Source organism: Siniperca chuatsi, linkage group LG4 (genome assembly GCF_020085105.1).
Source record: "Siniperca chuatsi isolate FFG_IHB_CAS linkage group LG4, ASM2008510v1, whole genome shotgun sequence".
Lineage (NCBI taxonomy): Eukaryota > Metazoa > Chordata > Actinopteri > Centrarchiformes > Sinipercidae > Siniperca > Siniperca chuatsi.
The window spans coordinates 13,925,677-13,944,188 of NC_058045.1; the positions used below are offsets into that span (position 1 = coordinate 13,925,677).

The following is an 18,512-nucleotide window of genomic DNA, read 5'->3' on the forward strand; positions in this document are numbered from 1 at the left end:
CTTTTAAGCATTCATTTTTAGATCTCTTTGTTAGACGTGAATATTTGTCTGCCAAAAACCTTGCGATTACGGGATACAACTTTTCCCAAGCAAGTGGGCTATTACACAGAAATGTAAATATTTCATCAAAATAATGCAATTTAAGTCTAGGACATAATGCCTACACCTGAGTGTCTAGCCCGTGCTTTATCTCAAACAAAATGTCAATATAATACTAAAATAATCCTCCAGGGCCTTGTAGTGTGTTTGTAGTTCTCAATAGTGAATCACGGTGATAGTGTCGCATTTTGTGGCAGATTTCCTGGCATCATAATATTCCTTTAGAAAGCCTATTGGGATTAATCAATATCGACTTTATTTTGACATTATTATACTTCGTGGTATTTTATTATGTCTTTTTGGTGTTAACTAGAGAATGTTCTGCTATATTGTTTTCTCTCTACATTTTTTAAATCAGCTAGGATTTGGCTTAATATCCATCTAAAATGTAATATTGGAATTTGTCAGCCATAATATTCTATCTGTAATTACAATTTAACGTTTCAGCTGTATTTTCTCGTACTTTTTAAATATTTTCTTCTCCTCCTTGTCTTCTCTATGCGTCCCCTGCAGCCTCTCTCTCCCTCCCTCTCTCTCTCTCTCTCTCTCTCTCTCTCTCTCTCTCTCTCTCTCTCTCGCGGAATCCTATTGATCCAAACGGGCTAATTAGCGGTGTCTGCGCAATTACGCACATGCGCACTGGGCGTAATCTCAGCCATTTTTTGAAGGAAACTAATTAGCAGGAATAAAGAGCCAAGTGTTTTCCCCCCACAGTGATCAGAACTCATTCTACCTCTGGAGCTCGCACAAACCCCTCCGTCCCCCATCTTCTGTTTACTACAGCGTATATGTAGCTTTAATTACACTGTTGTTTGGTAACAACTTGGACCCCGCTGCTCTCTCTCCCTCTCCCCATTTTTTCCTCCTGGCTCCGTAAAATCGCAGAGGATCATTCATAAGGAATGAGTGGGCTCTCTATACGATTGTTTTCTGGACTACTACACATTCAGCGTACGGAGCTTTGTACCAGAGCCGCTGCAGAAATGTAAGTCTACCATTTGTTTACGATATTATAGGGACTAGGAAGCAACCCGGAGGAGGGGGTGTTTGGTCAGTGTAGCCTGTAAATTCGCACAAATCAAGCTTTTGTTGATCTGCTTGTGCACTGAGTCACCTGTTACTGGTTACTGAACGCGATCACTCTTGGTTTAGCTGAATCGGAGTGTGGTACGGTGCGGTCCACTGTAAACAAAGGCTGAGAGTAGTCTGGAGGCTGAATGTTGATCAGTGGCTTGACAACACATTCAGAGACGGGGAGTGAACTTCAAGTCGCTGCCCGTCCGGTATTCTCAAAGAGCCCCGCTTGTATGGTCCCAGAATAATGCAAAAACAGATCAGTGCCATTACCTTCAGACTGGTGTAGGCTGTAGGCTATGTGGTCCACTGGGTCCTCACGCAAAGCATTTGCGTTCAAAACTGTATTTGTCCATGTCCAGCTGTATTTGTCCAGGTCCTATAATGACAAACAAAATGCATTTTCTTGTAGCCACACAACTCTTCTCTCTGTCTCTTTCTCTTTCCCCCTCACACCCCTGTCTCTCCTTTCTCTCTATTCTTAACACACACACACACACACACACACACACACACACACACACACACACACACACACACACACCCAGCCTAAGATAGAGATTCAGGGAACACACTTTTTGTTGGCTATTTGGACATCATTTTATTTTGCTAAATCTGTAGTATACATATCTAATAACAAATATATCTTGTATATTAACAATTTCAAACAATTTCTAATATGCATGTTACATTTCAGGTGTTTATGTGTGTGCTTAATTGATATTATCAGAATCAGTTTGCAGTGCACAACAGGATGTACACACAGGTTGTTAAATGATGGTTTCCCGCACTTGTGATCGATAGAGAGCCCGGAATGTTTGTATAAATAGTTACATTGCCGATAGACCCAGGTTATTGATTGCAGTGTAAATGAAAATCTTTATCAGATTAGAGACTGTTCTCAGCTGCTGGCAGGCAGGCTCAGCCCTTCAGCACTATCCGGCAGGACAGTGGACAGCTGCAGTGGGCAAGGGTCTGTGGCCTGTGACATAAACACAGTACATTAAAGCACTATCAGAGTGCCGATATGAGCCATATATCTTTAAGGTGCAGAGAGGAGAGAGGGGGTGGCTACAGTAGAGAGGGAGAGAGAGTGTTTAAGGAAGAGGAGGAGGGGGTTGGTTGGTTGGTTGGTTGGTTGAAGGAGAAGGTGAAAGGGTACATTAAAGTCTCTCCTTGATTAAAAAAGGTCAGTAATGAGATTGTGGGACACACACAGAGTAAGAGAGATGTATCTGTCTCATCTGGCATCCATCTGTCAGTCAGAAACAGGGGGAGTCTCTGTAGTGATGCATTATTGTGCTGGTGATTCAGAATCTTTGTGAAACCTCTTTTCTCAATTTTTGGAAATGTTAAGGATTATCCTGAATGTTTTTGGTCATTCATGTATGATAAAATGCCATAGCCCTTTGCTATTTCATTAAAACCAAATCATTTCAAAAGCCAAGGAAATGCAGTCTTAAAATATGCAGATTTTTAAACTTTGCTGTAAAATGTTTTTTTTTTTAAACACACCATAATTGACTATAAATGCATGGTACATAAAGTTTCAGTTACAAAAAGAAATTCATTATTGTAATGTACATCATTGCTTTAGTGTTTATGTGTAAGAGTGTGTTTGTAGTGTGCAGGGGGTGGACACAATATTATACACATACAATGAGGTGAGGTCAAAATATAATACACTGCACTGCAACACCACAAACGATTGCTTCAAAGATTGCCACAGATTTTAATAAACACCTGTGTGAAATCTCAACAAAAATTGTATAAGCGTCACACAAGTATTTTTTGTATTTTGGACTAAAAGATTATACAGGTGTTTATTATATTGTGTCCTGTGTTTGCACTATATAATGGCTCGTGCTAAACAGAGATCCTGTTTCCTCACATAATATATCTGTACTAATGCACAGCAAAAGATACAGAGACTGATACGATGGCTTTAAAAACTGTTGTTTTATCCTCTTTTATCTAAGTGTGGCAATTTAGTGGAAGCCCTTTAGCTCAGAAGCGTTCAGTTCTTTATTTAATCCTATCCCCTGAGGAATATTACAGACCTCCTGCATAGCCTTTACCCGCATTCCTCTACCTAGTTTAACGCTCATGCTATTGATTTTCCCATTAAGGGCTAACGCTAACCCCTGCGTAACCAGCCTCTGTATTGTGCACTGTGAAGGCTGTATTGAACAGATGCTATCCAGGGACTGTAATCAATGACCTCCACTGTTATGCAATATTATTTACATGACTCATGTATTTCATTTTCTCCTCTTTTTCCCTTCATTTTTCTCCTGTCTGTCTGTCCTGCTCTCTTCTTCTCTTTCTCTATATCTGAAACATACAGGTGGGGTAGTAATGCGTGGCAGCTGTAGCCTCTGGTATGGACAGCGGTGAGGGAGGAGGAGGGGATGGAGGGGGAGGAGAGGAGAGAGATGCTGACCTCAGTCCCAAGGCTTTATCTCTTCCTCTCCTGACCCTGGCGGTCATTCCTGAGCAGGGGTCATCCTCTCATACCTCAGCCATGGCCCCTGCCAAAGAGCCCCTGACCCTGCCTCAGCAGGAGGAGGAGGGTGCAGAGGGGTCCCAGGCTAGAGAAGACACCCAGGGAGGTGAGCATAAAGAAGGAGGCCGACATTCACAGGAGAATGGAGCGTGTCAAAAGCAGGGGATGAAGGAAGACTTCGGGGAGGGATATTTGTCAGGGCAAAGGAAGGAAGAAGGGGAGGTGCATGTACATGTGGGAGAGGCGTCAGTTGCAGGGGGCCTCCCAGCAGCCCTTAGCAGCAGAGGCGGAGAGGAGGAGAAGGAAGAGGAGGAGGCCATCTCAAACCAAAGCCAAACCAAATCCAAATGTTCTTTATTACCTCAACAGAGCCAGCACAGCTCTTCTTCCAGCACTGCAAAGGCCAGTGGCACACTCGACAGCAAAATAGCCGCCTCTCCAAAGCCCTCCCCTTTTCTTTCCACCTCTCCAAAGCACTTCATTTGTCCGTCCTCCTCTTCTGCCCTGCTGAGCGAGACAGAGGTAAAAGACATTAAGGGAGATCAGGGCTGGATTTCTGGGTTTCCTCAGAGCTTTAAATCCCAGCAGTCTATTCTGGCTTTTCCACTGGCAGGTACAGAGCCTGCCAGTACACCTGCTGAGGTTGATGGGCCGGCAGGGGTTCCTCACTCTTCCATTTCCAATGGAGATGGTGCCAAAGCTCCAGAACCAAATGACAGCCAGCTAGACACAGAGGTGGATGATGAGAGAGACAAAGAAGGAGAACAGAAAGAAGCTGTCCTTCAAAACCTCAACCAAGACCTCTCTCCTAATTCACTGACTAGTCACATGACCATAATGCACTCACGTAATTCCTGCAAGACGCTGAAATGCCCCAAGTGTAACTGGCACTATAAGTCTCAGCATACACTGCAAGTCCACATGAAAGAGAAACATCCGGAGACGGGAGGCCAGTGTGTGTGTGGCGCCTCTGGGGGAAAGTGTGTGTGTGGCGGTGCGACACAAGGTGTGTGTGTATATTGCAGTTCGGGGAAACCCCATCCTCGCTTGGCCCGTGGTGAAACCTACGCCTGTGGCTACAAGCCCTACCGCTGTGAGGTGTGTGACTATGCTACCTCATCGAAAGGCAACCTCAGCATACACATGCAGTCGGATAAACACCTTAATAATGTTCAAAATGGGGGACACTCAAATGGTCATATGCACACTTCTCACACTACCAACAATAGCAGCTCCTCCAATGGTCACGCAGTGGATGAGCCTGCATACAAGCTCCCACTCTCTATTCCCACACCTGCTACCCAGCCCACCAAGCTCACACCACCTGCACACTCTAACTCTCATGGTAAGCGGTGGCGGTGTGATGTGTGCGACTATGAGACCAGCATTGCCCGCAACCTGCGCATACACACCACCAGTGAGAAACACACACATAACATGCTACGGCTCCAGAGAGGTTATTATCTGTCTCACTGCAGGAGCCTTGCCCCGCAGCTTAAACACCTTCAAAACACAGGTGAGTAATATATCACATCTTAATACATCACATCTCTCGCAGTAATCCAACATAAAAGTTTGAAAAAATTGTGAATTCTTACAGGGTTTCTCTCTGTGTTTTAGGCGCTGAGCTCTCCTTGCGACTAACCAGTCAACAAGTTGCAGAACAGCCAGTCACCCTTGGGTCTACACTGACTCCTTCTCCCTCCCCCTCTCCCTCCCCCCCTCCAGCCCCATCTCTGTCCCCCACTGGACCCCTCTCCCAGGGCGTGTTTCAATGCCTTGTCTGCTCCTGCTTTTCGTCCGACAGCTTAGCGTCTGTGGAGCAGCACTTGAACGCCCCTCGCTCTCTTCCCCAATCTGAGTGGTGCTCCCTGCTCGCTGGTGGCTGCCACTGCAGGCTGTGTGGCTACACCACCCCGCTGAGGGCTAACTTCTCCTTGCACTGCCAGACTGACAGACACCGCACCCGGTACCAGCTTGCTGCTCACCTCCAGGAGGGTGGAGAAAGGGGTCAGGAGGGGGCCGCCCTTATTGCTAAGGGCAACTCTGTCCAGCTGAGGTGCAACCTGTGTGACTACGTGACCAGCAGTTTGGAGAAGCTACGGGGACATTCCCTCAGTTCACACCACAAGGCCAGCGTCCGGGTTTACAGAGTCAGTAGGCTCTCAATAATAACCCCTTTGTCTTAGGACCTGCGAGCAGCATTTGAAACAAAAATGTATTTTGCAATTCATAATAATCAGACTAGATTTATAAACTGTTGTCCAATCATAATTTTCTTGTTTCTCTTCTTTCTACCTCCATTATTTTTAGTTCCTGCAGCAGTATGATGGTGAGGTTGATGGAGGTTCGTGGCTGTTCCATTGTCTCCTATGCAACCACTCCTCCTCTTCTAAACTCCAAGTTCTGAAACACAGTCAAACCCCAACCCATCAGCAGAGGGAAGGGCTACTACAGCTGCAGCCAATGGGCGGAGAGGAGCTGGCAGCCATTTTTACCATCAGGAAAAGCCCTGATGGTGACACAGGTGAGAAAATGAACTGTGTGGGTGTATTTGATTTCATGTTGCATGTGCTTCCTGACATCAGAGAGCAGACAGGGGATTAAGATGAAAAGAGTGAGAAAATTAGTACTGGCTGTTGCTGAGATATTGATCAAGTAAATTGATTAGTCGATACAGATCCTTGTTATATCCCCAATAACCCCTGTCAACAGCTAACTAGCACCTGCTAATCAGTGGACCAATACAAATCCCCTGGACAAGAATGGGGGAGGTGGATTCACCAGTCTGCAGTCTGTTCAAGATAAAACACTGAATTTACATTGTCTGGAGTGTGAACTGCTGGCACAACACGTAAAATGAGTAGTTCAACACTTCAGTTGTGAATTAAGTGTATCCTGTGATTTGTCTATGGGCGGATTAAGACTTATCGAGGTGAACTGATGTGTTGTAAGTCCATATTACCTCTACTCCACCTCTGAGGAGAATCTAATGGAGAATCAATACTTGATCAATAGTGTATGGAGGCAAGCAAGAAGAATGAAGTGTGGTCCAAAGACATTGGTCTTTTTGAAGGATGCTATCTAGAAAATAATATAAACTACAATTAACCTGATAGTCTGTGAGAACATATTGTATGAAGCACAATGTTTGTGTAACATAATTATTTGTCTTGTCCCCTCCCAGGAGACCTCAGTGAAGATATGGAAACTTCCAGTGAGACCACCACTGGTCCTTTGGACACAACCAAAGACACATGTAACTTGGGGGCAAAGCAGATTCCTGAGGAGACAGGTATGGCTGCGTCAATTCAACACATTCTACAACATATTATAGTTAACTCAAATGATGTATGATAATATATTACATACGTAGTAAATATCAATCTATTTACAAGTTCATATACATTTTTACTTGAAGAAGAAACTAAGGTGGAGGAAAGAGAAAAGAGGGAGTCATTGCCCCCAGTTAAGCGTCCATCCTCTGGATGCGAGGAAATGGAAAACTCCATCTCAACCAAACGCCCCAGAATACACCAGCAAAATGAGAACCAGCAGGTGAGCAGTTGACATACATTTTAATAATTTAATTATGTCCATGTGAATATAAAATGTAACAATGGACACAATAAATTCAGTTTTAGATTAGAAGACCTGGCAGTTGCGTGTGTAATCCCACAAACCCATGCACATCTATGTTATCTTGCAGCCTTCTAATTCACTTTAATAACTATTTTTCTCACTTCTCTCTCTTCTCTTCTTTTCTCTCCACTCTTTTAGACTGTCCAGTGCCCTTTGTGCCAGGTTAAACTCCCATACACACACCTTCAACAGCATCTCACACATGTGCACAGTGTGGCGCAGGACTGTGTAGACAAGCTCATCAGCACAGTAAGTGTATGCAAGTGTGTATTTGTTGTATTTGCGTTCGTCAGGAAGCAAAAGAAAATGAGAAGGCAAAGCGATGGGGGATGGGGGAGAGTGAAATGTAGGGAGACAATTCCATTAAGAAGGCACCAGAGAGAAAGGCAGCGCTTTTTTTAATGCATGTTTAAGTAGCTCCCCGCTATCATCTTTGATACAGCCGTGCATTCTGTGTGTATGTGTATGAGCGTCTTTTAGAGTGGAAGAGCAAGGGTTTGACTGAGTAAGTGAGGGAAAAGCCAGTCTTTCTATAATGCATGTTTAAGTAGCCCTCTATTACCAGAAGTGCAGTGAAGCTAAAAAGGGGCCCCCATGCTTTTTACTGTGTCTCTCCAACTAACAAAGACTGGTCATCTATCCACATCACCATCCTCCATCTCCCTGGCCTGTATGCTAAGTGGCCTTTGTCTCTTGCGCTCTTCGCCTCCACTTGACTGACTGCTTTTCACCCTTTCTCCCCTCTGCTGTCCCTTTCTCCCCCCTCCAGCTACTCCTATCATTCCTATTCAGTAATCTCTGTCCTTGCCCCTCCCTTTCAGTCTCTCCCAAGCTCTCTCTCGATTTCTTATGCGTTACCCCTCCCTTACTCTCTCTCCAAAGCAGTTTTTTTTTGTTCATTTCCCCATACTTCCTCCCTCACTCTCCCTGCTCCCTCTCTTTTTCATATTCTACACCCCTTACCCTTACCCCCCCTCCATCGTCCTCCCTTCTCCCCCTCCTACCCCTCCCTCACTCTCTCTGATAGTAATTGAGGTTCATTAATTCAGACTGAGGTGATGATGGCCATTATGTACCTTGCTTTCCAATTACGCTCTCTAGATTAAGCCTGACCTTCAGTTTTCTCTGCAGTGTGTATATGTGTGTGTGTGTGTGCGGTTGTTCTTCTATTTCTATCTTATGAAGCTGTTACGCAGAGAAAACTCTTGTCATGTAAATCTCATCTTTAGCTGTCCATCCTTTCCTTAGGGTAGCTAGCTGTTCACATAGATATAGTATTTGCTCTCAGTGCTTGAAGCTGTGGAGATGGAGGTTTTCTATATGAAGAATGATTTTAAATAAATTCATTATTCAGCTCAGTAAAGTTTTATTAAACCCTTGGGGCATGTTGGAGGGTGTCATTGGAGCTGAAGGGCAGACCCACATATCTCAACCATATACACTTATTACCAAATTGATGTGCCTTGCTGTCTGTATTGCTGTGCAGGCAGGTGCAAGATGTAACGATACACTTACACATTCACACTTTAATGTTTTATGATATTAGGACAGGGTGTGCAGGCACTCTCGGTTTCTACATCTTGATATTTGCTTGCTATTACAATGCTGTACAATTACACATGTTTTATTCATAATGTCGGATTAAGAAAATATGGTAATATCCCATATTTCTTTTAGTCTGAATTGGTAAAACAACACTTAGTGTAACTGGCAATAAAACCAAGAAAGACCCAAACTGACAGGCCGTCACAGATCGTTTTTTTCTTCCAGGTCGCACCATCCATGGAACAACCGCAGCCTCAGGTGCAGATGGAACCACAGACAGAGTTGTGCACAGATGATACTCATAAAAATAAAAACACCAAGAATAACAAAGGTTGGTATAAAATGCACAATAAAACTGACCACAATTTAGATATTAATTAAAGAATCATAAATACCAAACCATGTCATGATCATTTGTTCAAAACACATTGTCTTGTTGGCCTAATGTCATTAAAATAATTTTAAATTACTATTTTTATGCATTTTGCAGGCATTTCAGTGGAGAACACTGAGGGAGATGTAGCCGCACCCAAAGATGTCACAGCTCTACTCACCCCACCCCTAGAAGACAACACCACTCACCCTTCCAATGGCAGACTGGCTCCTCAGTCCCCATCTCAGATCCCCCTTCCTCCCCGCCCCCTCCCCATCCAGCGACCCCCTCCCTTTCTGATCGCCATGGTTACCGGTTCCGTTGCAGCAGGTGCAGCCTGGCGTTCCCCACTCAGGAGAAGCTCCAGCTGCACTGGCAGTACCATGCCATGAGGGCGGCGACAGAGTGCCCCCTCTGCTCTAGACAATGCCGCAGTCAGGAGGCCCTGCAAAGACACATGCAGAACACACACTCACAGCTAGAGAACACACAGGGGCAGAATACACTCTTACCGCCTCATACTGCGCAATACATGGATCATAATAAGAGTTTAGTTCAACAAGATTTTAGTTTATCACCTCAAGTAGGCCAAGAAGCAGGAGAAGGTGAGGATGAAGAGATAGAGGAAGAAGCATTTGGCATGGAGGGAAAGGAGGAACAAAAAGAAGAATTTAAAATTAAAGAGAAGGACATGGTTGGTGAAGTTGATGGAGATGAGGAGGATTTAACAGAGCCAGAAAAAGGGCCACATGAAGAGATCATATCAGAACTTAGTTCCAGCTCTCTTGCCAAAAAGAGCTCCAACCCCACAATGGACCGCTATCTGGATCCAACAAGGCCTTATAAATGCACCATATGCTCTGAATCTTTTACCCAGAAAACCATTCTTCTGGTCCATTATAACTCTGTATCACATCTCCACCGGGCCAGACGAGCCCTGCAGGACTCTGGCACAGGTGTTGCTGCCCCCGAGTCTCCCCGTGGCCCAGATCCAAGGCCCTACCGCTGTCGATTGTGTGGCGTGGGCTATAGCCAGAGCTCCACACTGGACATACATCTTCGCTCTGTCCTTCATCAGACTAGAGCTCGTGCTGCCCAGAACTCAGCTCCACAGACCCCAGCATCTAGTGTAGCTGCTCCAGTGTCAGTCCCCACTACTGCTACTCAGGCTGCTACCACCAGAGAAGAAACATCCAAGAGTTTGCCTTCCACCAAGAGGCCAGACGTAGTAAGCTCTTCAACCTCTTCGCTATTAGGTCTGAGCTTAGCAGCCGAGACCCAGCCAACCGTCTCTAACCCAACTGACAGCCAACAGGCTAAAAAGAGAGTGGCAGAGCTTCTAGCATCAAGAAACCAGCTAATGCTAATACAACAGCAGCAATTAGCCCAGGCTCAGGCACAGGCCCAAGCTCAGTTACAACAACACACAGCTCTGCTCCAGTCCCAAATGATACAGCACCTTCCCCTGGGGCCAGAGAATCTCCTTAAAAAACACTTCCCCCTGGCACCAGACAACTTGCTCTCTCTGCAGCAGCAACTTCTTCTTCCCTTTTACTTGTCAGGAGACATGAAGCTTAACCCAGAGTTAGCTGTTAAGAGCCCAGAACTTAGTCAGTTAGTATCTGCAAACTCCATCCCAAAAGAACATGTTAAGGCAGAAGCTAAAAGGGAGTCCCAACCCCAAATAGATGAGAAACAAACCCAGAGACAAAATTCAAGCTCAGCTGTTGGCCAACCAAAGGATCATGTGCAGTGTGAAGCCGTGGTTGAAGAAGGCTGCAGTGGATCCTCCATCAACCAGACAGAAAGAGAACACCGCAATTCTAGTCTTGAGGAAGAAAAAGAAGAAATACCTGTTCTTACTGTTAAAAATAAGAGTCAGAAGGAGGAAACAGATTCCTCCTCATTTAATCTTCTTGGATTGCAGTGTCCTCCTCCCAGAGTGCCCTATGCTGCTGTGAATGGGGAGCCTCTTAGAGCCTTGCTGCAAAGTTATGGCTATGAGTTAGCACTGCAATATATACAAAGTAGACACAGACACCAGCAGCAGATATCAACTTATATGATACCAGATAAACAAGAGTGCTCTGATATAAACAAGATGGAGATGTGCTCAGAGGAGGAAAGAGATGAATTTAGTCGACTACAGGATGGAAAGATGGAAGGCTGTAACAAGGATAACAAAGGAGTAGAAGGCAATGGAGAGATAGAAAGCGTGCCACAAGAAAAGCAGAACAAACATGAGGAATCAGCAAACAACGAGAAAGGATGCTGTGGAACGGGAGAAAAGTGCAGAGACTGTGGCAAGTTTTTTTCAGATACCTTGATTTTAAAAAGCCACCGGGAGTACATTCACAGGATGGTGTTTCCCACTGCTGCACTAGAGAGATTTTCCAGAGAATACAGGCTGCAGTATGACCAGATGTACCCCCTCACACAGCCTAAATCTGTGGAGAATTCAACTGCTTGCACTCATGCTGCAACCCCAGCCCCATCCTCAGAATCAGAACCACTGGAACCAGTTAAGCCTCAAGTTAAAACCCTTGCACCCTCACCTGTACCCTCAGTTTTAGACCCCATAACCAAAACATGCACTCCAGCTACAGACCTAACACCAACTACCCCTGCACCTTCTTCTCCTCCATTTCCTTCTCAACTTCAAGAATTTCCACAACAAGAGGCACCCATCCCAAGCACATCTGCTACAGCTACTTCTCAAACCACATCCCCAGCTAAGTCCATACCGCTTTCCTTACCTAAAATACCTATGCTTCCTCTTCCCTTGCCCCAGCTTTCTATACCCCCACTGCCTTTACCTAAACTTAACCTACCCCCCATTCCTTTTCCCATGGAGCTGCCTCTCCTCTCTCCAGTTATGATGCAGTCTGTGACTCTCCAGCCCCAACCCTGGTTGGACTCAAGTGTGAATCCTGAGTTGGCAAAACTCTACCAGTCTCAACTCAACCCAGCACTGCTAGGGCAACAGCCACAGCTTAGTCCAGCTTTGCAAGGTCAGCCTCCACAGCTTAATCCTGCGCTGCTGGGTCAACCATCCCAACCCAGCCCCATCCAAACAGGACAGCAACCCCAAGTCAGCCCAACAATACTTGAGCAACAGGGTAGGAGAACCCGAACACGAATAACTGAGGAGCAACTGACTGTTCTGAGAAAACACTTTGATATTAACAGCCTCCCCAGTGATGAAGATATCAACAAGATGTCTGCTCTGTCTGGTCTGCCTCATAAAGTCATCAAACACTGGTTCCGTAACACCCTATTTAAGGAGCGCCAGCGAGATAAGGATTCCCCTTACAATTTTAATAACCCCCCAACCATAGTCCTGGAGGAGTCCAGAGAGGAAGTAGCACAAAACCAGCCTCTGACACTTTCCCCATGTACACTGTCCCCGGGCCTTCCAGCCAACACCTCCCCACATCCCCGGACAACAGACCTCCAGAGAGGAGAGCCCCATAGGGGCCGACGCTCTTCCCGAACCCGCTTCACAGAGCAACAGCTGGAGACCCTGCAGGGGGTGTTTGAGGCCACTCCCTACCCCAGAGAGGAAGAATATGACAGGTTGTCTGCTCTGTTGTCTCTCCCTAACAGAGTTATTGTTGTATGGTTCCAAAATGCTAGACAGAGAGCCCGCAAAAATCAAGACCGGGGGACAGACGATGGATTAGTGGGGAAGAACCAGCTTGATAACATTCACAGACAGAGAAATGGCTGCTACAAGAATGATGATGATAACGAGGATAACAGCTGTGGGGATGAAGGACAAGATGACTCTCAGAATGAAAACTCCATGGATCTAACTTATGAGTATTACACCCACCCAGACTCACCTGCTCTTGATTCTTACTCTCACTACACAGAAAGTGAGCATCCAACAGCCAAAGGTGAACTAACACCTGTTACTAGAAAACAAGAAGATAGAACAGTCTCTTCTCAGGCTAACAAGAGCCCAGCTCTTGTTCAAACTAAAAACGGAATTTCAGATGCTGACATCCAGCGTAAGGAAATTGTTCAGGCCATGAAAACAGGGTCCTCTCCACAACCTGAGCTTAATCTGCAGCCAGAAAGTACTCCAGAAAGACCTCAGCCTCACTCTTCCTCCATTTCACAAAAAACAGTACCCACCATCCTGTCCACGACTTATTCCAGCCAGGGGCATAGGCACAGCCCTCCTTCTGATCAAGCTGTTGAAAAGCCTGCTGATGCATCACCCAGCATCCCTGCTGCTTCAGAGTCTGAAACAAGCCACACTCTGCTGCCAGATTCCACCTCTGGCCTATCCACTGAAACCCAGCCAAAAAGCCAGCTCCAACCCCAAACCCAAGCTCAGTTCCAGTGCAGTCTCTGTCCAGTGTCCTTGCCATCATTCCAGCTGTGGCAGGAGCATCAGACCAGGCACCTCCTGGCAGCTCAGTCCCAGGTCCAATTTCTCCACTCTGGCTTCACAGACCGAACCATGCCTTACATGATGCTCCACCCCAACCACACCCTGATGGCCAGTCAAATGCTTTCCAGCGCTATGTCCCAAATGCACTCTAATCCCACACATCCCATGATTTCACACTTAAACAGCATACAAATTAAAAACACACTATCTGATCACTTGAGTAACACCCTCACCAGCCTCTCTCAAAGTTCCTTGACACCCATGAAGCAGAGTTCAAAGCTCATGTCAGAGACCAGTTTTGAAGGCCAAAGGGGCGGGAGAGAGGTTGAGGAGGAGCACCGAAGGGATAAGCGTCAGAGAACCACCATCACCCCAGAACAGCTTGAAGTGTTGTATCAGCGCTACAGCTTAGACTCTAACCCCACCAGAGGAGTCCTGGAAAGCATTGCACGCGATGTAGGCCTCTCAAGACGTGTGATTCAGGTACTATGGATGTTTGTTGTGTTTGAATATGTGTGAATGATTTTGAGAGAGAGGGACAGAAAGCAAGACATAGAAAATGACTTAATGCTTTTATGTATTTTCGAATTTCAAAACATACTGGTCTTTCCTTCACAGGTCTGGTTTCAGAATACACGAGCCAGAGAGAGAAAAGGACAGTTCCGGTCAATGGGGCCAGGATCCAGTTTTAGCTTGGGTTTCAACCACCTGCGTTGCCCATTCTGCAGGGCTCTCTTTAAGGTTAAGAGTGCTCTGGATGCCCATATGAGGTCACGCCACTGGGCGGAGGCTGAAAGAGCAGGCTACAACTTATCGATGAGTAATGGATCCAATGGGCAGATTGGGATGCCTACGTCATCTGTCATGGACAGACCAGGCCCATCTCTCTCCTCAAACCATATCCTAAACCATGGCTATGTCATCAGCAACAAAGAGTCAATTGTGAAGCCAACTGTGACCTCTTTGTCTTCAACCACTGATCTGAACAACCCAGAGGAGGAAGATGACTATGAGGAAGATGATGAGTACCCATGTGAGGAGGGTTCCAACATGGCTGACCAAGGGTCTCCTAGTCCTGAGGGATCTGGGGGTCCAAGCTCAGATTGGGGTGAGACACAAACTTTGCAGCAGCACCACCATCAGCAGCAGCGCCAAAGGACACAGATGAGCCACTTCCAGGTACTCCAGCTCAGAGACTTCTACAGGAGCCATCGTACCCCCAAACGACGTGAGTGTGAGGCACTGGGCCAGGAGTTGGGACTGCCTCACCGCGTGGTGCAGGTAATTGTTTCAAATTCATAAATAATAAAATGCAGTTTGATCTACATTTATTTAAAAACGATAATTACAGGAAGTCTTTTAAGGGTAATAGCTAATAATTATTCATACCAATCTTTTTTGCAGGTGTGGTTCCAGAATGCCAGAGCCAAGGAGAAGAGGGCCAGGAGCCTGAGCTCTGACTCTGCAGAGAGGGAGCAGGCCGAGATGTCTGCAGGGGCAGGGGAGAGAGACAGAGCTTAGAGAGGCAGACTACGGCCCCCTTGCTTCCTTCTACTACATTCTCCCCAAAACCCCTCCTGTACCTGCTGTTGACCTCTAAACATATACCCTGCCCACTTTGCTGCCAAACCTGTAACCTGAACACCCCAAAGATGCAGAGCCACAGTGGCCCAAAGAGAAACTCTCTCAACTGAAAGTAGCAGAGAGCCCAAACCAAGTCCTCTCTACCACAGCTTTCCTCTTTTCATATTGTTCTTAAACTCTTTCCTGGTCTGTCCTTTCTTGTTGAAAAGAGCTCCTCCCCCTTTCCGCCACACACCTTACTACAACCAAACACCACCTTGATAAAACCAACCAGATGCCACAGAGGCCAAAGAGCATTCTCCAAGTATGTGACCTCACTGCCCAGCTAGACCTGCAGTCTACCTCTCAGTCTGCATGACAGACTCACAGTGGGCCCTCCACCAGACAGTGCTAGATGACTAGCTGTGTAGCATGTAGTGCCAGTCTATAAAAGGCTGGGAAAGAAATTGTCAAAGAGATTTTAGTGTAAATAGAGAGTTCCAAAAGATAAACTTGAAGAAAAACAAAGCAGTTAACTGTGGAAGAATAAGATGATGAAAAAAAAAACAACTGAAAAATATCCTTGAAATAGACGGCGGTATTCGCAAAGAGCTTTTGTAAAGACTGACTCAGATTCCAAAGCTCGTAACCAAAATTTTAAATGTCTGTGGATTTAGTTTCAACATGTTTGTTTTCAATAACAAACTGCAGAGCTGACGTCTGTACGGTGAATGGGTGAGAGCTGCAGCTGGCATAGGTAAGCCGAGTACCAATAGACTGATACTGTGCTAGAATGCAGCTTCACCCTCCACAAGCCAATGATGAGTCTTCTGTTGTACATGTACACTTTCTATGTTCCTTTAGTGGATAACAGCCCAAATAGCACAGAACGTAAAGGCCAGTTTGTCCTGAAAGGGGCAAACTATTTTTTATAGCACTCAACCATTAAACTGTATATGAAAACTTTAACCAAACTCAAATTTACATTGTGTGTGTTTAGTAATAGTTTCTTAATATAAATCTTATGGATTGAGATAAACTGTCTTGCTTCAATATAATAGTGTCATGATTGTGAAAAGATTATGACAGCTTTGATATGTTCAGGCAAGGTGACTTACTGCCTTTCCGTTCTATTTGAATATACCAATGGCTGACCAATGTTATGTGATTAATGTAAAGCTTTCTATGCTCAGGTCGACAGCTCAACATGGCTCCATTTCAGATGTGATCTTAATACTGTACTTTTCTGTTTTTAAAACAGAAGAGGCATGGTTTAACCTTGGATTAAGTATTAAAAGATATATACAAAACCATCTCTGTATTTCAAAGATCTGAGCTTTTCACCTCTGAGTAATAGATTGTTACAAAAACCTTATTGAAACAAAAGTGTTTAATAGTGTGAGGGGTAAATGTACAGTATTTAGCTTTTGTATGGTTGACTCAAGGCTTCATTGGATGATTGAGACATAGCTCCCTTTTCCACTTACAGACAGGGAGCTACTGCGCAAAGCTGAGAAAAACTTCGGATGTTATTGATGTTATTTTTGTACACTTAATTTATTTTCCCTCTTTCTCCTTCCCTACCTACTTTCCTATTTTCTCTCTACCTTTCTTCCTCTGTTCATTTGCAACCAGTCCTTATTCTAACTGTAATAATGATAATATAACAATAATAGCTAAACAATAATTAATGCTTTAAGACAAAAATCCAAAGACGTGATAATACTTTAACCATATGACCTACAAAAATAAGCGCTACTGTTTACTTGACGATGTATTGCTGTTTTTAAAGAAGGAAGGAGTCCCTATATCTAAGCTACTGTTTTCTGCCTCTCATAAGCACACTGGAGACTGTAACCAAAACCCCAAACTAGAGCCATGGCAGTCTGTAATATAGCGGTTAAAGAGTTTTACTTCTCTTGAGAAATGTTGCAGTTTATTTTTCTTTCTTTTTTACCATAGTGTTGAACTTCAGCCCTTAAGGATGTCCAGTTTGCTGCTAATGTACTGTAGTTTCTAATGATACTGTAGAAAGATGCATGCTCTGATTGCTTTACCACTAGGCTTTAATGACTACAAACTGTAATGATACCTGTGATGCTGTTGATAAACTGCTCCTCTGTTATTCTGTTGAAAACAAATGGATATGTGGGGCTCAATTCCATCAGGTTTGTTTTTCAGTATCCAATTAATTACCCCTACTTAGAAGATAAAAATGGCTTTCGTAATACCAGAAATATTTTTTCAAGCTTCCACTTTCAGAAAAACCTGCTTGGGGCATTAGCTTCTCAATACTTGTGGAGATACTGCATAGCTATTTGAAGGAGTTCAGCCCAAAACCTTCCACTGGTATGGTGTCAGTCTTTCTGTGTTACAATGTCTCTAGTTCATTTGTCCGGCTAAAACTGCTTTGCTGAACTCAGACTGACATCACAGCCAACTTTCCAAAGGATGTGGACTGACTAACTCTGTCATGTTTTGTTCTTAAACTAACCAATGTTTACGACAATACCAATGAGCTTTCTTCTGTACAGAAATGTGCATTCCAAATACCACAAAGGCAGTTTTTTGTATACTGATTATTTTAAATTTCATTTATCTCGTATTCTCTTTATCTTAGTGACTGTAAGATGTACATATTGGGGTCCTCTATGGTGAAGGGACTCTATTATCTTTACTGTAGGAAAAACTATTCTTTTCATTTTTTTCTGGATATGTTGTTGCCATAGTGATGACCAAAAAGATACCTGTGATGTGCACCTGTCCTTATGTCCTGCTCCAGTGGTTTAGTGTGTCTCTATACTCTCCCTCCCCCACTTCTCCCCTATTGGTGTGTGTTTCTCTTCCTTTCCCCTTCCCATACTCCACTGAGCTAAATAAAGTCTGCTTTGGTGCATGCTCTGGTCTCATCCCTTTGGTCTAACTGAGAGAAGCCATTTTGTGAATGTTGTGGTATGCAAGGGTGTCTGCCTGTTATATGTGTTTCATATTCCAGGTTGTATGTTAGGTGGTGATGTGTGTCTGGCTGGAAGGCTTTTGATGTGCAACTGTGTGTGTGTGTGTAAAACACAGCAGTGTGTGGAAGGCGTTTGGTGAATGGAGCCATGACCTCTGGGGTCACTTCATTAATTACATCTGTGACATTCAGCCAGATGAGTTTCCTTTGTGACTAAATGATATGATGAATATTAACGACCTCGGATGAATTACACTGCTGCTTCTGCTGCTGCTGCTGATGATAATGTGTTTTACGACTCTGGGAGAGAGGGGAGGAAAATTGCACACTACAGCACATTTAGGACACACAG

General features: G+C 44.7%; 1 protein-coding gene across 1 annotated transcript; it reads left to right on the forward strand.

Moving 5' to 3' along the window:
* Window positions 1-657: 657 nt before the first annotated feature.
* On the forward strand, window positions 658-18,100 carry LOC122875513 (zinc finger homeobox protein 3-like). Its single transcript, XM_044194742.1, is given in 12 exon segments — window positions 658-1,084; window positions 3,521-5,195; window positions 5,300-5,832; window positions 5,993-6,206; window positions 6,867-6,974; window positions 7,101-7,237; window positions 7,460-7,570; window positions 9,092-9,197; window positions 9,357-9,485; window positions 9,488-14,124; window positions 14,260-14,922; window positions 15,046-18,100. Coding segments are annotated over 11 exon segments (8,394 nt in total). The 5' UTR covers window positions 658-1,084; window positions 3,521-3,556; the 3' UTR covers window positions 15,163-18,100.
* The last annotated feature ends 412 nt before the right edge of the window (window positions 18,101-18,512 follow it).